The sequence below is a fragment of the Arachis stenosperma genome, chromosome 7 (genome assembly GCF_014773155.1).
Source record: "Arachis stenosperma cultivar V10309 chromosome 7, arast.V10309.gnm1.PFL2, whole genome shotgun sequence".
Classification (NCBI taxonomy): Eukaryota; Viridiplantae; Streptophyta; class Magnoliopsida; order Fabales; family Fabaceae; genus Arachis; species Arachis stenosperma.
Genome location: NC_080383.1, coordinates 53865126 through 53884297, shown reverse-complemented (window position 1 = coordinate 53884297; position 19172 = coordinate 53865126). Strand labels below are relative to the sequence as shown.

The 19172-nt window shown below is 40.4% G+C and overlaps 2 protein-coding genes across 2 annotated transcripts; both read right to left on the bottom strand.

Annotated features, from left to right (window-relative positions):
- Positions 1 to 1431: 1431 nt before the first annotated feature.
- Positions 1432 to 1842, bottom strand: LOC130939799 (uncharacterized). The gene has a single exon (XM_057867874.1). It carries the CDS (start codon positions 1840 to 1842, stop codon positions 1432 to 1434), a length of 411 nt encoding a protein of 136 aa, XP_057723857.1.
- Positions 1843 to 3677: 1835 nt separating this feature from the next.
- Positions 3678 to 5236, bottom strand: LOC130939798 (uncharacterized). Its single transcript, XM_057867873.1, has 2 exons — positions 5129 to 5236; positions 3678 to 4913 (listed from the first exon to the last, which is right to left on the bottom strand). Exons 1-2 carry the CDS (start codon positions 5234 to 5236, stop codon positions 3678 to 3680), a joined length of 1344 nt encoding a protein of 447 aa, XP_057723856.1.
- Positions 5237 to 19172: the final 13936 nt, after the last annotated feature.

Here is a 19172-nt window from a genome sequence, read left to right as displayed (position 1 = left end):
CCTGTGGGATCGACCTCACTCATGTGAGTTATTATTACTTGATGCGACCCGGTACACTTGCCAGTGAGTTTTGTGTCGGATTGTTAATTAAGTAAATCTTATCATTGTAGCAAAGGTATTAAGGTGTTGTTACAAAGCAAACGATTTAGGAGTAAAACCTTCTCAAGTTATTGGCGTTCATTGAGCTTTTCCAATTTGTACGCGCCCTTTCCGATCACCTCCTTAATTCTGTAGGGCCCTTCCCAGTTTGCTGCCAGTTTGCCTTCTCCCGGGGTCGGTAAGCCGATGTTGTTGCGCCTTAGGACGAGGTCGTTTGCTTCAAACTTCCTTTTGAGTGCTTTGCCGTTGTAGCGCAGGGCCATTCTTTGTTTTAGTGCTGTTTTCGTCAAGTGGGCCGTTTCCCTGGTTTTGTCTATTAGATCCTTCTCTATAGCTTCCTCTACTCCCTTCAATAGTAGCCGCGGGCTCAGTTCCCCGATTTTCACAGGTATTACCGCATCTAGCCCGTACGTTAGCCGAAAGGGGGTCTCCTTAGTGGAAGATTGCTCGGTTGTACGGTAGGACCAGAGGACCGAGGCGAGCTCATCGGCCCAAGCACCCTTCATATTATCTAGCCGCTTCTTAAGTCCTAGCAGGATGATCTTGTTTGCGGACTCGACCTGTCCGTTTGTTTGGGGGTGTTCCACCGAGGAGAACTTCTATTTTATGCCCAGGCCGGTGAGGAACTCCGTGAATTTCTTGTCGGTGAACTGTGTTCCGTTGTCCGAGATGACGGCTTCTGGGATACCGAATCGTGTTATCACCTGTCTCCACATGAATTTCCTGCAATTGGACGAGGATATGTGATGAGCGGATAATTTATACGCTTTTTGGCATTATTTTTAGTATGTTTTTTGTATGTTTTAGTTAGTTTTTAGTATATTTTTATTAGTTTTTAGTTAAAATTCACTTTTTTGGACTTTACTACAAGTTTGTGTTTTTTTCTGTGATTTCAGGTATTTTCTGGCTGAAATTGAGGGACCTGAGCAAAAATCTGATTCAGAGACTGAAAAGGACTACAGATGCTGTTGGATTCTGACCTCCCTGCACTCGAAGTAGATTTTCTGGAGCTACAGAAGCCCAATTGGCGCGCTTTCAACGGCGTTGGAAAGTAGACATCCTGGGCTTTCCAGCAATGTATAATAGTCCATACTTTGCCCGAGATTTGATGGCCCAAACCGGCGTTCCAAATCCGCTCAAAACTGCCCGGTGTTAAACGCCAGAACTGGCACAAGAATGGGAGTTAAACGCCCAAACTGGCACAAAAGCTGGCGTTTAACTCCAAGAAAAGTCTCTATATATGAAAGCTTCAATGCTCAGCCCAAGCACACACCAAGTGGGCCCGGAAGTGGATTTTTATGTCATTTACTCATTTCTGTAAACCCTAGGCTACTAGTTCTCTATTAGATCCTTCTCTATAGCTTCCTCTACTCCCTTCAACAGTAGCCGTGGGCTCAGTTCCCCGATTTCCACAGGTATTACCGCATCTAGCCCGTACGTTAGCCGAAAGGAGGTCTCCTTAGTGGAAGATTGCTCGGTTGTACGGTAGGACCAGAGGACCGAGGCGAGCTCGTCGGCCCAAGCACCCTTCTTATTGTCTAGCCGCTTCTTAAGTCCTAGCAGGATGATCTTGTTTGCGGACTCGACCTGTCCGTTTGTTTGGGGGTGTTCCACCGAGGAGAACTTCTGTTTTATGCCCAGGCCGGTGAGGAACTCCGTGAATTTCTTGTCGGTGAACTGTGTTCCGTTGTCCGAGATGACGGCTTCTGGGATACCGAATCGTGTTATCACCTGTCTCCACATGAATTTCCTGCAATTGGACGAGGATATGTGATGAGCGGATAATTTATACGCTTTTTGTCATTATTTTTAGTATGTTTTTAGTATGTTTTAGTTAGTTTTTAGTATATTTTTATTAGTTTTTAGTTAAAATTCACTTTTTTGGACTTTACTATGAGTTTGTGTGTTTTTCTGTGATTTCAGGTATTTTCTGGCTGAATTTGAGGGACCTGAGCAAAAATCTGATTCAGAGACTGAAAAGGACTGCAAATGCTGTTGGATTCTGACCTCCCTGCACTCGAAGTAGATTTTCTGGAGCTACAGAAGCCCAATTGGCGCGCTTTCAACGGCGTTGGAAAGTAGACATCCTGGGCTTTCCAGCAATATATAATAGTTTATACTTTGTCCGAGATTTGATGGCCCAAACCGGCGTTCCAAATCCGCTCAAAACTGCCCGGTGTTAAACGCCAGAACTGGCACAAGAATGGGAGTTAAACGCCCAAACTGGCACAAAAGCTGGCGTTTAACTCCAAGAAAAGTCTCTATATATGAAAGCTTCAATGCTCAGCCCAAGCACACACCAAGTGGGCCCGGAAGTGGATTTTTATGTCATTTACTCATTTCTGTAAACCCTAGGCTACTAGTTCTCTACATATAAGACCTTTTACTATTGTATTCTCATCGGGGTAGCTATCTTTGATCAGTTTTATGCTATCTTAGATCATTGGGAGGCCAGCCATTCGGCCATGCCTAGACCTTGTTCTTATGTATTTTCAACGGTGGAGTTTCTACACACCATAGATTAAGGTGTGGAGCTCTGCTGTACCTCGAGTATTAATGCAATTACTATTATTCCTCTATTCAATTCAGCTTGTTCTTGTTCTAAGATATCACTTGTTCCTCAACTTGATGAATGTGATGATCCGTGACACTCATCATCATTCTCACCCATGAACGTGTGCCTGACAACCACCTCCGTTCTACCTTAGATTGAGTGGATATCTCTTGGATTCCTTAACCAGAATCTTCGTGGTATAAGCTAGAATTGATAGAGGCATTCAAGAGAATCTGAAAGGTCTAAACCTTGTCTGTGGTATTCTGAGTAGGATTCAATGATTGAATGACTGTGACGAGCTTCAAACTCCTGAAGGCTGGGTGTTAGTGACAGACGCAAAAGAATCAATGGATTCTATTCCAACCTGATTGAGAACCGACAGATGATTAGCCGTGCCGTGAAAGGGTGCGTTGAACATTTTCACTGAGAGGACGGGATTGTAGCCACTGACAACGGTGATGCCCAACATACAGCTTGCCATGGAAAGGAGTAAGAAGGATTGGATGAAGATAGTAGGAAAGCAGAGAGACGGAAGGGACAAAGCATCTCCATACGCTTATCTGAAATTCTCACCAATGAATTACATAAGTATCTCTATCCTTGTTTTATGCTTTATTCATATATCATTCATAACCATTTGAATCTGCCTGACTAAGATTTACAAGGTGACCATAGCTTGCTTCATACCAACAATCTCCGTGGGATCGACCCTTACTCGCGTAAGGTTTATTACTTGGACGACCCAGTGCACTTGCTGGTTAGTTGTGCGAAGTTGTGAAATTATGTTTAGACCATGGTATTAAGCACCAAGTATTTGGAGCCATTACCGGGGACTGTTTGAGTTGTAAAAAGAATGAATCACAATTTCGTGCACCAAGATATGCTGGCCAGCGGCTCGGCCTCTATCCGTTTGGTGTAGTAGTCAATAGCGACTATAAGGTACTTGACTTGTCCGGGGCCAACCGGGAAGGGCCCTAAGAGGTCGACTCCCCATTGTGAGAATGGCCGGGAGGACGTTAGCAAGCTAAGTTCGGAGGGCCGGTGCTTTGTGGAAGTTGGCATTTTCTTGGCATTTGACGCACTTCCTAACGAATTCTTTGGAGTCAGCCATCATTGACGGCCAATAGTATCCGGCCCGGATTAATTTTCTTGCCAGGGCTTTGCCTCCTATGTGATGGCCGCAGCACCCTTCATGGACTTCCCTGAGGACGTAGTCCGTTTGGTTGGGGTGCAGGCATTTCAGCAGGAGCTGGTTGAATCCTTTCCTGAACAATTGACCCTGGATGATCGCATACCTGGCTGCTTCCCTTCTTAGTTTCTTAGCATCTTTTTCGTTGTCGGGAAGTCTGTCGTTTTCTAAGAAGTCGGTGATGGGGTCCAACCATGAGGGGCTTAGCTTCGAGAGGTGCAAGGTGACTGCCGGCTCCTTCATCATTCCTTGGATTAGAGATCGGTTGCCTTCTCCCGGTTTTGTGCTGGCCAACTTCAATAGGAGGTCTGCCCGTGTATTCCTTTCTCTCGGAACGTGGTGGATCGTGATTTCTTCAAACTTTCGGCTCAAATCCTTGACTTTCTCCAAGTACTTTTGTAGTAGCGAGTCCCTGGCTTGGTAGCTCCCGTTTACTTGGGAGGTGACGACCTGCGAATCGCTGCATATTTCCAACCTTGTCGCTCCGACCTCCGTCGCTAGGGTTAAGCCTCCTATAAGGGCTTCGTACTCCGCTTGGTTGTTCGAAACGGGGAATTCAAACTTGATCGACTGCTCGTACACGACCCCAACTGGGCTCTCTAGGATGATTCCGGCGCCCCCGGACGTCTGGTTGGAGGCCCTGTCCACATGGAGCCTCCATCGTGTGCCCGTTTCCTCGGTTGGTTCTCCAGTCACTTCTACCAGGAAATCCGCCATCGCTTGCGCCTTGATCGCTTGTCGAGCCTTGTACCGTATGTCGTATTGGGAGAGTTCGATGGACCATGTCATCATTCTTCCCGCCAAATTGGGTTTCTGGAGTACTTGCCGAATTCCTTGGTCCGTCCTTACGATGATCTGGTGGCCTTGGAAGTATTGTTTTAGCCTTCTCGAAGTGGTCAAGAGTGCCAGAGCTAACTTTTCCAGTTTGCTGTACCTTAGTTCCACCCCTTGTAGGGCTCTGCTCACGAAATAGATCGGCTGTTGAGCCCTTCCTTCCTCTCGTACTAGAACCGCGGCTAGGGCTTCTCCTATTATGGCGAGGTATAGGTATAGCGGTTCTCCGACCTTTGGCTTTCCGAGTACGGGGGGTGCCGCTAGGATTCCTTGAAATGTCTAAAGGCTTCCTCGCACGCGGGCATCCATTCGAATGCTATCCCTTTCTTCATGAGGTTAAAGAAAGGTAGGGCCTTTGTTGCCGAAGCTCCGAGAAAACGGGATAGCGAGGTTAGTCGCCCTGCCAATCTTTGGACATCTTTGATACAACCCGGGCTCTTCATCTGGAGTACCGCTTGGCATTTCTCCGGGTTAGCTTCTACCCCTCTTTGGGTTATCATGAATCCTAGGAACTTTCCAGCTTCCATGGCGAAGGCACATTTGAGGGGATTAAGCCTCATGCCGTGTTGTCGGAGAGATGCGAATACACTTCTCAGGTCATTCAGAAGGTCATCGGGTCACGCGGTCTTTGCGAGGATGTCATCCACATAAACCTCCACCGTCTTGCCCATGAGGTCACCAAATATTTTGTTCATCAGTCTTTGGTATGTCGCCCCCGCGTTTTTTAGGCCGAACGGCATTACCTTGTAGCAGAAGGTTCCTCCTGGCGTTATAAATGCTGTTTTAGCCTCGTCGGGTCGATGCATCGGTATCTGATTGTAGCCAGAGTAGGCATCCATAAAGCTCAGATATCGGTAGCCCGCCGCCGCGTCGACGAGGGCATCTATGTTGGGGAGGGGGAAACAGTCCTTAGGGCATGCCTTATTGAGGTCGGAGTAGTCTACGCACATTCTCCATTTACCGTTGTGCTTCTTTACTAGCACTACGTTCGAGAGCCAGGTCGAGTAGTCTAGTTCCCGTATGAAGCCCGCTTCAAGGAGGTTGGTCGTCTGCCTGGCCACCTCCTCTGCCCTCTCGCGCGACATCTTTCTCCTCCTCTGAGCCACCGGGCGGGCTTCCGCTTTGACGGCTAGGTGATGTGACATGACTTTGGGGTCTATGCCCGGCATGTCGGCCGGTGTCCAGGCGAACAACTCCCCATTGGCCCTGATCATTTCTACCAAGGGTTCCTTCAGTTTATGCGAAAGATTTCTATTGACAAACATGAACTTGTCCTCCGTGTCACCGACCCTAAACTTCTCCAAGTCCCCCTCCGGTTTTGGTCTGGGCCTGTCGTCAACCCTGGCGTCCAAGTCAGCCAGGAACACCACTGACGCCTCTTTGGATTTCTTCCTTAGGGAGAGGCTGGCGTTGTCGCAAGCGACCGCCGTTTCTAGGTCTCCCCTTATGGACCCTATAGATCCGTCGTCGGCAACAAACTTTATGACTAGTAGCTTTGTGTTGATTATTGCCTCAATATCGTTAATCATTTTCCTCCCCAAAATGATGTTGTAGGCCGTAGAATCTCGGAGAACCACGAATTCAGCCATTGCCGATCTTCGGCCTTGGACCTGTCCCACAGAGATCGGCAGGGATATTATTCCATCTGGCTTGATGAAATGGTCGCCTAATCCAATGACCCCGTGCTGATGAGTCGATAGGTCAGTGACCTTTAATCCCAGTGCGTCGAACACGTTGCGGAACATAATGTTCGAGTCTGCCCCTGTGTCAACAAGGATCCGTTTTACGAGTCCTGTTCCCACCCTGGCCGTGATGACCATGGGTGGATTTTCAGGGGCCTCGTCGAACCACTGATCTTCCGGGCCGAAGGAGATAGATGGGGGCTTCCTAGAGCTTCGCATCGGCACGGTGGAGACCGCCAGGATCTTGGCATCTTTCTTGTGTGCCGATCTCGACCTTGGTGCCGCGTTTTTGGCGGTTACTACGTTTATCACGGTGAGACCATGGTCTTTGTCTTCCGGCTCTTGTCGTCGCTTTGTCGACCGGGTCTTTCCTTCCTCGTCCTGGTCTCGATGTCGCCTCCTCGGCTCCCTTATAAGATGGGAGAATTATGAGAGTTTTCCGTCCCATATGGCTTGCTCTAATGCATTCCTCAGGTCAAAATAGTCCTATGTTTGGTGTCTATAGCCCTTGTGGTAGTCACAGTTGAGGCTCTTGTTTCCCCCCGTACGGTCCTTGAGTGGTCGGGGCTTCGACAAGATCCCTTTCTCGGCTATTTGCTGGTAAACTTCCATGATGGGGAGAGTGAGTGGAGTGTAGTTTGTGAACTTCCCGATTCGGGGAAACAGTCTGGGTGCCTTGCTCGGCCCTCCGTCTTTGGCTTGTTCTTTCTGCCTCTCTCCGTTACCCTGTTGCCTCGGTTGATTGTAGCTGTAGTGCCGTTTATTGGCAGCCACGACCTGGCTGACTTCCTCGTCATTTATGTATTCCTTTGCCACCGTTTGGATTTCGTGCATCGTTCAAACCAGTTTTGTGGTGAGATGTTTTCGAAAGTCCTCATTTAGGAGGCCGTTCGTCAGATAAAGGCTGGCGACCGAGTCGGTCAGGCCGTCAATTTCTAAGCATTCGTCGTTGAAGCGGTCCAGGTATTTCCTGGTCGGCTCCCCATGCCTTTGGATTATCCCGAGCAGGTTAATCGGGTGTTTTGCCTTCACTATTCGTGTTGTGAATTGAGCAATAAGGCACGGCTGATGTCCAAAAACTCATAGATGGATCCTTGTGGGAGGCCGTTAAACCATCGGATCGCAGGTCCGGCTAAGGTGACTGGGAAGGCCCGGCACCTCACCTCGTCCCCTACTCCCTCCAGATTCAGTCTAGCCTCGAAAGCCGTGAGGTGTTCCAAAGGGTCTTGGGTTCCATCGTACCTCATGTCCGTTGGTTTGTCGAAGTGCTTCGGCAACCGGACCTCAAGGATGGACCGATGGAACGGGGTGGCACCCATTATCACGGGTTGTCGCGTCCTCACAGGCCTTCCTTCTCCGCCTTCGCGATCTCGTCCCGTGTGGCGCGTTTTCTTGCCTCGGAAGTAGATGATTGTGTCGTTTCGTCTTCTCGGGATGGGAGAATCTTCTCTGGTGCTTTCCGCTTCCGTCCTGGAAGCGGAGGCGTGCCAGGGGTGACTCCGGTGGGAATCTCTCTCCCGGCTCTCTGGGGACGGGGAGTATGTAGGATCGGTGGTCCGTCGATCGTGCTCCTGATCGACTAGTTGTCGCTCCAGATTCTGGACTCTGTGGCGTAGCTCCTGCATTATTCGGGTGCTGTCACCGCCAGTTCCTCCGAAAGGTCGCGTCTCACGCGTCCTTGTGCGCGGTTCGATGCGTTGCCGGGGGGAACCTTCGTCTTCCTCCCGGTGAAGCGACAGAGGCTGCCCCTTCTACGCCGGCTGCTCGGCCTTGGTCTCCAAGGCCCGGCACAACTTCCATAACAGCGAATAGTCCCCACAGATTTGACCCCCACAGACAGCGCCAATGTTCGGGACTACGGTTACCGAACGGTTCGGGTAGAGGTGTGAAGTGACAGGATCGCCTCGTCTCGAGCGGGTGTGCCGGGACCGGATCTTCCGAGTAGCCGAACTCTCGTCGTGGAAAGATGGAGAGAGGGGGTCACCTGCAAAGACACTCCGACGCTCTAGTCAGTCAGTACGCAGGCGGAAAATGGGTTAGGTAGGATATGTGACGTACCTTGGGGGAAGAGCAGGTCCTTCCCCATTTATACCGTGTCAGAGGTGGGCCCTGCAAGGACAAGCCCACCTTCCTCGAAGCTTCCTCACAGCCGCAGTGATGAGCTGTCAAGGACGCGTGTCCGGGTTGCACAGTGAACTGTACGTGCCCGACCGTTTGGGTCGGATCATTAGTGGGTCGGGTTGACCCGCAAGTGGCCTGGCCCAGGCCGTAACACTAATACTTCTAAATGAAGGAAGAATACATGACTATGTGTTAACTTATTAGTATTCTAAAAAATAGAATGAAAAAAAGAATATATTTATGGATAATTGTTGTTGATGACAAGTTAATTGTGACATGTATGTTATTGTTGATAGGTGATAAAAAAAAATCCTTGGATCAAATTCCCATGGCTTTCAAAGATGCAGATGCAGTTTTGATAATGTTTGATCTCACTAGTCATTGTACATTCAATGGGAAGATTCAGAAATATTATCTTATTCTATATATATATAAAATTTAATTAGTCTATAAGTCTTTATAATTTTATTTATAATTAGATTTTTATATTTTTTTAAATAAATTTTTATATTAATTTTATATTTTTATTTTTAATAGAATATTTTTTTGTAAATTAAAAGTATATATAATTAAATGATTCATTAAATTTTTTATCATATATTTTTTAAAAGAAATTTATTAATTTTAATATTTTTGACATAGAAAAAATTTAATTATTAAATTAAAAATAGTAAAAGAATCTAATTAAAAATATATATAGAAACCTAATTGTAAATTCGATCAAACTATAGATACTAATAAAATAATTAAACGATAAAATAATTTAAAATATTAATATTATTGTGGAAGCTTTTTAATTTAGTAACGTGATGGAACAAGTAATGAGTTTCTTTTTCCTAATATAAATGGTGTGTGTTTTTTTTAATTTGCAGTGTTTTTGGATGGTATAGTGAAGCAAGAAACTCGAATCAGGTACCATAATACTATACCCAGATTTATAAACTGGTATAGTGTTTTTAAAAATTTTTTATTCTCTTATTCTATGTGTTTATTCCTCTAAATCTTGCTAAATTAAACAAAATACTGTATATTTTTTTTATTCCTCTTTTATATACACATAAAATTTATTAAATTATTTTTCTTTCGTCTAATAATTTTGTTTCTCTTCTATTTATATTTTTTTAATATTTTATTGGTTCTTATTTTTCTAAATGTTACTTTAATTTATGTATTTGTTCTTATTACACCTAATTTTTTTATTTATATATAATATACATTCTTATATATGTTATAAAAATATGATTTGATTCCATTAATTTGCCAATTTTTTTTTAAAAATTTAAAGCTAAAGCACAAAAATATATTTATAGATATTTTACTTTTTTAACTAAAAATATAATATTTTTTGCCATATTTATTGAAATTCTAAGTTAAATATAAGTTAAATATGAATATTAATTTTTGAAATAAAATAAATATAATTTAAATTTTTTGCATCTAAAATAATATTCTATCAATGTTAGAATTATTTAGATGGATAAGTAAAAATGAATATAGAATTATTTATGATGGATAGAACTAAGTACATTTTTTTTATTGAAAATACGAGTTTAAAAATTTTATATTCAATTCTTAATAGTCAACATCTTATTGAATCATTGTATGTTTAAAAGATTTTTGAAGAAATAAAATAATTTTAGGTATATAATTTTTTATAAAAATTTAATTAATTCAAGATCTTTGTTGTTGTTGATTAAAAAATAAATTGAAATGACAGTTTAATATTTCTATACTCTTAAAATATTATTTATTTATTTAGCATATTTTATCATCCAATAATCACATTAATATAATTTAATTCAATAAAATTATTTATCATTATTTGATTGAATAAAAATTCTATTTTATCTAAAAATTTTAGAATTTCTCAACATCAAAATCATCCATGTTAAATCATTAAGAAATATAACTGAGAACGTGAAAGCGTCCAATCATTCGAGAACATGATTGATATTAGAGAGATTGGCTCTTGTGGTTCTTTGATCTTCGTCAACCAAAACCTTCTTTATTTCTAATAGAGCTGAATCACAATTTTACTGTGGAAAAAGAGCTACGGAGGCAAGTTTGATATGTTAGATACCAAAATCCTGAAGTCATTATTTATATTTGAGTGTGACACTCATTAAACCCTAAACTCAAATAAAATAGTATCTATGGTTTAACATTTATCTAAATTAAAAGTAATAATGACTTATTTAATTTCACATTTATGACAATAAATGAGATCACTGTTATATAAGTCATTTCATGTGAAATTACTTAGTTTGCGATTATAATTAATATATGCATTGCCCATAAATATATTAAGAAATAATAATTTCCTAACAATCTTTCACTTGGGCTATACATATATATTTTTTCTGAGATAATCACATCTTATAAATTTTATGTGCACATCTGAATGTTATTTCCCTGATTACTTTAATAATCTGGTTTGTCTCATATATTAGTTATGAAATTACCGCAGCTTTTATCACATTAGTGTCGCAACGAAACTATGATGATCGCCATACTAAAATACTTAACCACATAGATTAAATTTGGATGAGAAAATTCAGAAATTACATGCAAAAATGATCTCATGTATGCCTATTTTTAACTGGTCCAACTTAAATAAAAATTCTATTTTATTCGGTGATAAGACTTAGATGATACTGCAATGGCAACGTCCAGGCTCATAGCGACGGCGATTGAGTGATAAGTCTGTGAAAGAAGAAGAAAAGAACTTAACAGACTCACAATGAAGGAGAGAGAGAGAGAGAGAGAGAGGTGGCGACGGGCTCAACAGCGATGGTAATTGGGAGCTGTGAAGGGGTAGGCGGCGATGAGCTCAGCAACCATGATGATGAGAGCTATGAGGTTTTTTGTGAAGAAGCCGAGAAGAAAAATACTCTGGGTGAGGATGACTGGGTTTTTCTTGCATGGCTATAGAGTATGGACTGAAGCTATGAATCACTAAATTTGTGATGTGGGACAAATCCTAATTCCTAAAATATATTTATATGTATATATCTGGGGCGGTGATGAGCGGATAATTTATACGCTTTTTGGCATTGTTTTTAGTATGTTTTTAGTATGTTTTAGTTAGTTTTCAGTATATTTTTATTAGTTTTTAGTTAAAATTCACTTTTCTGGAATTTACTATGAGTTTGTGTGTTTTTCTGTGATTTCAGGTATTTTCTGGCTGAAATTGAGGTACCTGAGCAAAAATCTGATTCAGAGGCTGAAAAGGACTGCAGATGCTGTTGGATTCTGACCTCCCTGCACTCGAAGTGGATTTTCTGGAGCTACAGAAGCCCAATTGGCGCGCTCTCAACGGCGTTGGAAAGTAGACCTCTCAACTGCAGATGCTGATGGATTCTGACCTCATCCATGAAATTAGAGAAGATCAAAGAATCATGAGAGAGGAGCAACAAAGGCAAGGAAGAGACATTGAGGAGTTCAAGCACTCCATAAGATCTTCAAGAGGAAGAACAAGCCGCCATCACTAAGGTGGACCCGTTCTTTAATCTCCTTGTTCCTTATTTTCCTGTTTTTCTGAATGTATGCTTGAACAGTGCATATGTCTTTTGAATTTGTTGTTCATGAATGTTGGCTCTTGAAAGAATGATGAAAAAGGAGACATGTTACTGAGGATCTGAAAAATCATAAAAAAGCAGTGAATACAAAAAAAAAAAGAAAAAAGGAGAAAAACGAAAAAAAAGAAAAGGGAAAAAGAAAAAGAAAAAAAAATAATAATAATGAAGTTGTGATCCAAGGCAAAAAGAGTGTGCTTAAGAACCCTGGACACCTCTAATTGGGGACTCTAGCAAAGCTGAGTCACAATCTGAAAAGGTTCCCCCAGTTATGTGTCTGTGGCATGTGTGTATCCGGTGGTAATACTGGAAGACATAGTGCTTTGGGCCACGGCCAAGACTTATAAAGTAGCTGTGTTCAAGAATCATCATACTTAACTAGGAGAATCAATAACACTATCTGGATTTTAAGTTCCTATAGAAGCCAATCATTCTGAATTTCAAAGGATAGAGTGAGATGCCAAAACTGTTCAAAGACAAAAAGCTAAAAGCCCCGCTCATCTAATTAATACTGATCTTCATAGATGTTTTTGGAATTCATTGCATATTCTCCTCTTTTTATATTATTTGATTTTCAGTTGCTTGGGGACAAGCAACAATTTAAGTTTGGTGTTGTGATGAGCGGATAATTTATACGCTTTTTGGCATTGTTTTTAGTATGTTTTTAGTATGTTTTAGTTAGTTTTCAGTATATTTTTATTAGTTTTTAGTTAAAATTTACTTTTCTGGACTTTACTATGAGTTTGTGTGTTTTTCTGTGATTTCAGGTATTTTCTGGCTGAAATTGAGGGACCTGAGCAAAAATCTGATTCAGAGGCTGAAAAGGACTGCATATGCTGTTGGATTCTGACCTCCCTGCACTCGAAATGAATTTCTAGAGCTACAGAAGCCTAATTGGCGCGTTCTTAACAGCGTTGGAAAGTAGACATCCTGGGCTTTCCAGCAATATATAATAGTCCATATTTTGCCCAAGATTTGATGGCCCAAACCGGCGTTCCAAATCAGCTTAAGAATGCCCGGCGTTAAACGCCGGAACTGGCACAAGAATGGGAGTTAAACGCCCAAACTGGCATAGAAGCTGGCGTTTAACTCCAATAAAAGTCTCTACACATGAAAGCTTCAATGATCAGCCCAAGCACACACCAAGTGGGCCCGGAAGTAGATTTTTATGTCATTTACTCATTTCTGTAAACCCAAGGCTACTAGTTATCTACATATAGGACCTTTTGCTATTGTATTTTATCATCTTTGAATCTTTGGATCATTTTAGATCTTTTGATCATCTTTGGATGTCTAGTTCTTAGATCATTGGGGGCTGGCCTCTCGGCCATGCCTAGACCTTGTTCTTATGTATTTTCAACGGTGGAGTTTCTACACACCATAGATTAAGGTGTGGAGCTCTGCTGTACCTCGAGTATTAATGCAATTACTATTGTTCTTCTATTCAATTCAGCTTGTTCTTGTTCTAAGATATCACTTGTTCTTCAACTTGATGAATGTGATGATTCGTGACACTCATCATCATTCTCACCTATGAACGTGTGCCTTACAACCACCTCCGTTCTACCTTAGATTGAGTGGATATCTCTTGGATCCCTTAATCGGAATCTTCGTGGTATAAGCTAGAATTGATGGCGGCATTCAAGAGAATCCGGAAGGTCTAAACCTTGTCTGTGGTATTCTGAGTAGGATTCAATGATTGAATGACTGTGACGAGCTTCAAACTCCTGAAGGCTGGCCGTTAGTGACAGACGCAAAAGAATCAATGGATTCTATTCCAACCTGATTGAGAACCGACAGATGATTAGCCGTGCCGTGACAGGGTGCGTTGAACATTTTCACTGAGAGGATGGAACTGTAGCCACTGACAATGGTGATGCCCAACATACAGCTTGCCATGGAAAGGAGTAAGAAGGATTGGATGTAGACAGTAGGAAAGCAAAGAGACGGAAGGGACAAAGCATCTCCATACGCTTATCTAAAATTCTCACCAATGAATTACATAAGTATCTCTATCTTTATGCTTTATTCGTATATCACTCATAACCATTTGAATCTGCCTGACTGAGATTTACAAGGTGACCATAGCTTGCTTCATACCAACAATCTCCGTGGGATCGACCCTTACTCGCGTAAGGTTTATTACTTGGACGACCCAGTGCACTTGCTGGTTAGTTGTGCGAAGTTATGAAATTATGTTTAGACCATGGTATTGAGCACCAAGTGTTTGGAGCCATTACCGGGGACTGTTTGAGTTGTGAAAAGAATGAATCACAATTTCGTGCACCAAGTTTTTGGCGCCGTTGCCGGGGATTGTTGAGTTTGGACAACTGACGGTTCATCTTGTTGCTTAGATTAGGCATTTTTTAGAGTTCTTAAGAATGAATTCTAGTGTTTCAAGGTGATGTTCTTATCATCACCAAAGCTGATTGATTCTCATCAATTTATCTCTTGAATGCAATGTCCTGCTGAAGCTTGGCTAGCCATGTCTAATTTCTTTAGACTGAAGCTTTAGAGTAACATTGCATGATTCCTGGAATTCTCATTAAGAATTTTGATATCTTTATTTTCTTTTCCACTTAATTTTCGAAAAATCGAAAAAAATTACAAAATCATAAAAACCAAAAATATTTTATGTTTCTTGTTGAGTCTAGTGTCTCATGTTAAGTTTGGTGTTAATTGCATGTTTCTGTTCTTCTTGCATTCATTCATGTGTCTTAAGTGATCTTCAAGATGTTCTTGATGATTTCCTTGCTTTGATCTTTGAATTCTCTTGACTTGAGTGTTTTGTTATATGCATTCTCATTTTGTTAGTGTCAGTAGTATACAAACTGCTAAGTTTGGTGTCTTGCATGCATTGTTATTTGATTTTAGTTGCATTTTGATTATTCCTCATTATTAAAAATCCAAAAAATATTTTTAATTTGTGTCTTTTCAACTCAATAATACAGAGAATTGAAGATTCAGAACATACAGCAGAGGAATTACATAGAAAATGCTGGGTGCTCAAAACGCCCAGTGAGGAAGGCAAACTGGCGTTTAAACGCCAGCCAGGGTGCCTGGCTGGGCGTTTAACGCCCAAAAGGGTAGTGCTTTGGGCGTTAAACGCCAGAATGTATACCATTCTGGGCGTTTAACGCCAGGATGGCACAAGAGGGAAGATTCTGTTTTTAACTCAAATTTTTTTCAAGTTTTCAAATTTTTTCAAAATCAAATCTTTTTCAAATCATATCTTTTCAATCAAATTTTTTCAAAATCAATTTATTTCCATTTTCAAAAATACTTGCTATCAATTAATGATTTGATTCAACATTTCAGAATATGTTGCCTTTTCTGTTGAGAAAGGTTTAATGTCTGAATCATATCTTTTCTTGTTAGTCAAGTCATTGATTTTCAAAATCAAATCTTTTTTTTTTAATTGTTTTCAAATCATATCTTCTCAATCATATCTTTTTAAAACTATATCTTTTCAATCATATATTTTTCTCACATCTTTTTCAAAATAGTTTTCAATCATATCTTTTTGATTTCTAATTTCAAAATCTTTTTCAAAAATCACTTGATTTCTTTTCCACTCTTGGTTTTCGAAAATCAATTAGTGTTTTTCAAAATGTTTTTAAAATCTTTTACTTAATTTTCGAAAATTTCTTTTCCTCTTCTCACATCCTTCTATTTATGAACTAACACTAATCCTCAATGCACAATTCGAACTCCATCTTTCCTTGATAAGTTCGAATTTTCTACCTCTTCCTTCTATTTTTCTTTTCCTCTGACACCTCAAGGAATCTCTATACTGTGACATAGAGGATTCTATATTTTCTTGTTCTCTTCTCTTTCATATGAGCAGAAGCAAAGACAAAAGCATTCTTGTTGAGGCTGACCCTGAACCTGAAAGGACCTTGAAGCGAAAGCTAAGAGAAGCTAAGGCACAACTCTCTATAGAGGATCTAACAGAAATCTTAAAAGAAGAAGACATGGCAGCCGAAAACAACAACAATGCCAACAATGCAAGGAAGGTGCTGCGTGACTTTACTGCACCTACTCCCGACTTCTATGGGAGAAGCATCTTGATGAGCGGATATTTTATACGCTTTTTGGGGGTAATTCCATGTAGATTTTAGTATGTTTTAATTAGTTTTTAGTAGAATATTATTAGTTTTTAGGTAAAAATCATATTTCTGGACTTTACTATGAGTTTGTGTGTTTTTCTGTGATTTCAGGTATTTTCTGGCTGAAATTGAGGGAGCTGAGCAAAAATCTGAGTTAGGCTGAAAAAGGACTGCTGATGATGTTGGATCCTTACCTCTCTGCACTCAAAATGAATTTTCTGGAGCTACAGAAATCCAATTGGCGCGCTCTCAACGACGTTGGAAAGTAGACATCCAGGGCTTTCCAGCAATATATAATAGTTCATACTTTGCGCGAAGATAGACGACGTAAACTGGCATTCAACGCCAGTATCATGCTGCTGTCTGGCGTCCAGCGCCAGAAACAGGTTACAAGCTGGAGTTCAACACCAGAAACAGGTTACAACCTGGCGTTGAATGCCCAAAACAGCCCCAGGCACGTGAGAAGCTTAAGTCTCAGCCTCAGCACACACCAAATGGGCCCCAGAAGTGGATTTCTGCATCATCTATCATAGTTTACTCATTTTCTGTAAACCTAGGTTACTAGTTTACTATTTAAACAACTTTTAGAGATTAACTTTGTATCTCATGACATTTTCATATCTGAATTTTATACACTTTGACGGCATGAGTCTCTAAACTCCATTGTTGGGGGTGAGGATCTCTGCAGCGTCTCAATGAATTAATGCAATTGTTTCTATTTCTCCATTCAAACGTGTGTGTGTTCCTATCTAAGATGTTCATTCGCGCTTAATTGTGAAGGAGGTGATGATCCGTGACACTCATCACCTTCCTCAATCCATGAACGTGTGCCTGACAAACACCTCCGTTCTACATCAGATTGAATGATCATCTCTTAGCTTCCTTAATCAGAATCTTCGTGGTATAAACTAGAACTGATGGCGGCCACTCTTGAGGATCCGGAAAGTCTAAACCTTGTCTGTGGTATTCCGAGTAGGATTCAAGGATTGAATGGCTGTGACGAGCTTCAAACTCGCGATTGTTGGGCGTGATAACAAACGTAAAAGGATCAATGGATCCTATTCCAACATGATCGAGAACCAACAGCTGATTAGCCGTGCTGTGACAGAGCATCTGGACCGTTTTCACTAAGAGGATGGGAAGTAGCCACTGACAATGGTGTCACCCTACATACAGCTTGCCATGGATGGAACTTTACAAACAATTGAGTTGAATATTACATTGCAGGAATTCAGAGGACAAATCATCTCCAAAACTCCAACATATTCTCCATTAATAAAGTAACAATTACTTATTCCAAACACTTTTACTTCTTACAATTAAATCCAAATAACCTTATTGGCATCCTAACTAAGATTAATAAAATAAACATCGCTTGCTTCAAACCAATAATCTCCGTGGGATCGACCCTTACTCACGTAAGGTATTACTTAGACGACCCAGTGCACTTGCTGGTTAGTTGTGCGAAATTGTCAAGAATTGTGATTTTCAATTTTATGCACCAAGTTTTTGGCGCAGTTGCCGGGGATTATTCGAGTTTGAACAACTAAAGGTTTATTTTGTTGCTTAGATTAGGAAGAATTTATCCTTTCTTTTTACTAGAATTGCATCTTTTATTATCCCTTTTTAAAAAATTTTCAAAAATATTATTTTTCTTTGTCAATTTTTAATTTTTTTCGTGAGTTTAGTGTCTTGTTCTAAGTTTGGTGTCAATTGCATATTTTATATTTTTCTTTAAAATTTTCGAACTTGTGTTCTTTGTTCTTCATTGATCTTCAAGTTGTTCTTGTTTATTTTTCTTGTTTGATCTTGAGTTTTTCTTGTTTTGTGTCTTTTCTTGTTTTTCTTGTGCTTTTTCAAAATATTAACTTTCAAAAATTATACTTTTATCCATAAAAATAATACATCTTTAAAATACGTTACATTTTTAGCTCAGTTGGTTATAGCGTTGGCTTATGTTCTTGGCAATTGGGCTTCTTCTTTTTAAAATCTTTCTTTTTAAAAATAATTTTTCTTAATTTAATCTTGTGCCAAACTTTAAGTTTGGTGTTTTCTTGGTGTTCTTTCTTTTGTTCTTGGTGTTCTTGTGAATCTTCAAGGTGTTTTTTAGTCTTTCTTGTGTTTGGATCTTAAAATTTTTAAGTTTGGTGTTCCTTGGTGTTTTCCCTCCAAAATTTTCGAAAATAAGGAGCATTAGATCTAAAAATTTTAAGTCTTGTGTCTTTTGTGTGTTTTTTTCTCTTTCATCATAAAATTCAAAATTCAAAAAAATATATCTTTTCTAACTACTTTTAAAATCTAACTTCGAAATTTTTTATATAAAAATTTCAAATTTCAATTTCAAAATTTTTTTCGAAAATCTTTACAAAATATTTTTAATTTCTTTTTTTTATATTTTATTTATTTCGTTTTTATTTATTCCATTTTTATTTTATTTTTATTAAATAAATAATATCAACATACATATCATCTCCCTTGTTCCATCATGGAATTAAGTGGAAATGAACAGTCCAGGAGGACTCTGGGGTCATATGCTAACCCCACTACTGCTTCATATGGGAGTAGTATCTGTATACCCTCCATTGGAGTTAGTAGCTTTGAGTTGAATCCTCAGCTCATTATCATAGTGCAGCAAAACTGCCGGTATTCTGGTTTCCCACAGGAAGAACCTACAGAGTTTTTGGCACAATTTTTACAAATTGCTGACACAGTACATGATAAGCAAGTAGATCAGGATGTCTACAGATTATTACTATTTCCATTTGCTGTAAAAGATCAAGCTAAGAGGAGGTTAAATAACCAGCCTAAGAACAGCATAAAAACATGAAAACAGCTATCAGAAAAATTCCTGAATCACTATTTCCCTCCAAAACGGATGACACAGCTAAGGCTAAGCATCCAAGGCTTCAAACAAGGAGATAATGAATCCCTTTATGATGCCTGGGAGAGATACAGAGAGATGCTAAGAAAATGCCCCTCTGAAATGTTTTCAGAGTGGGTGCAATTAGA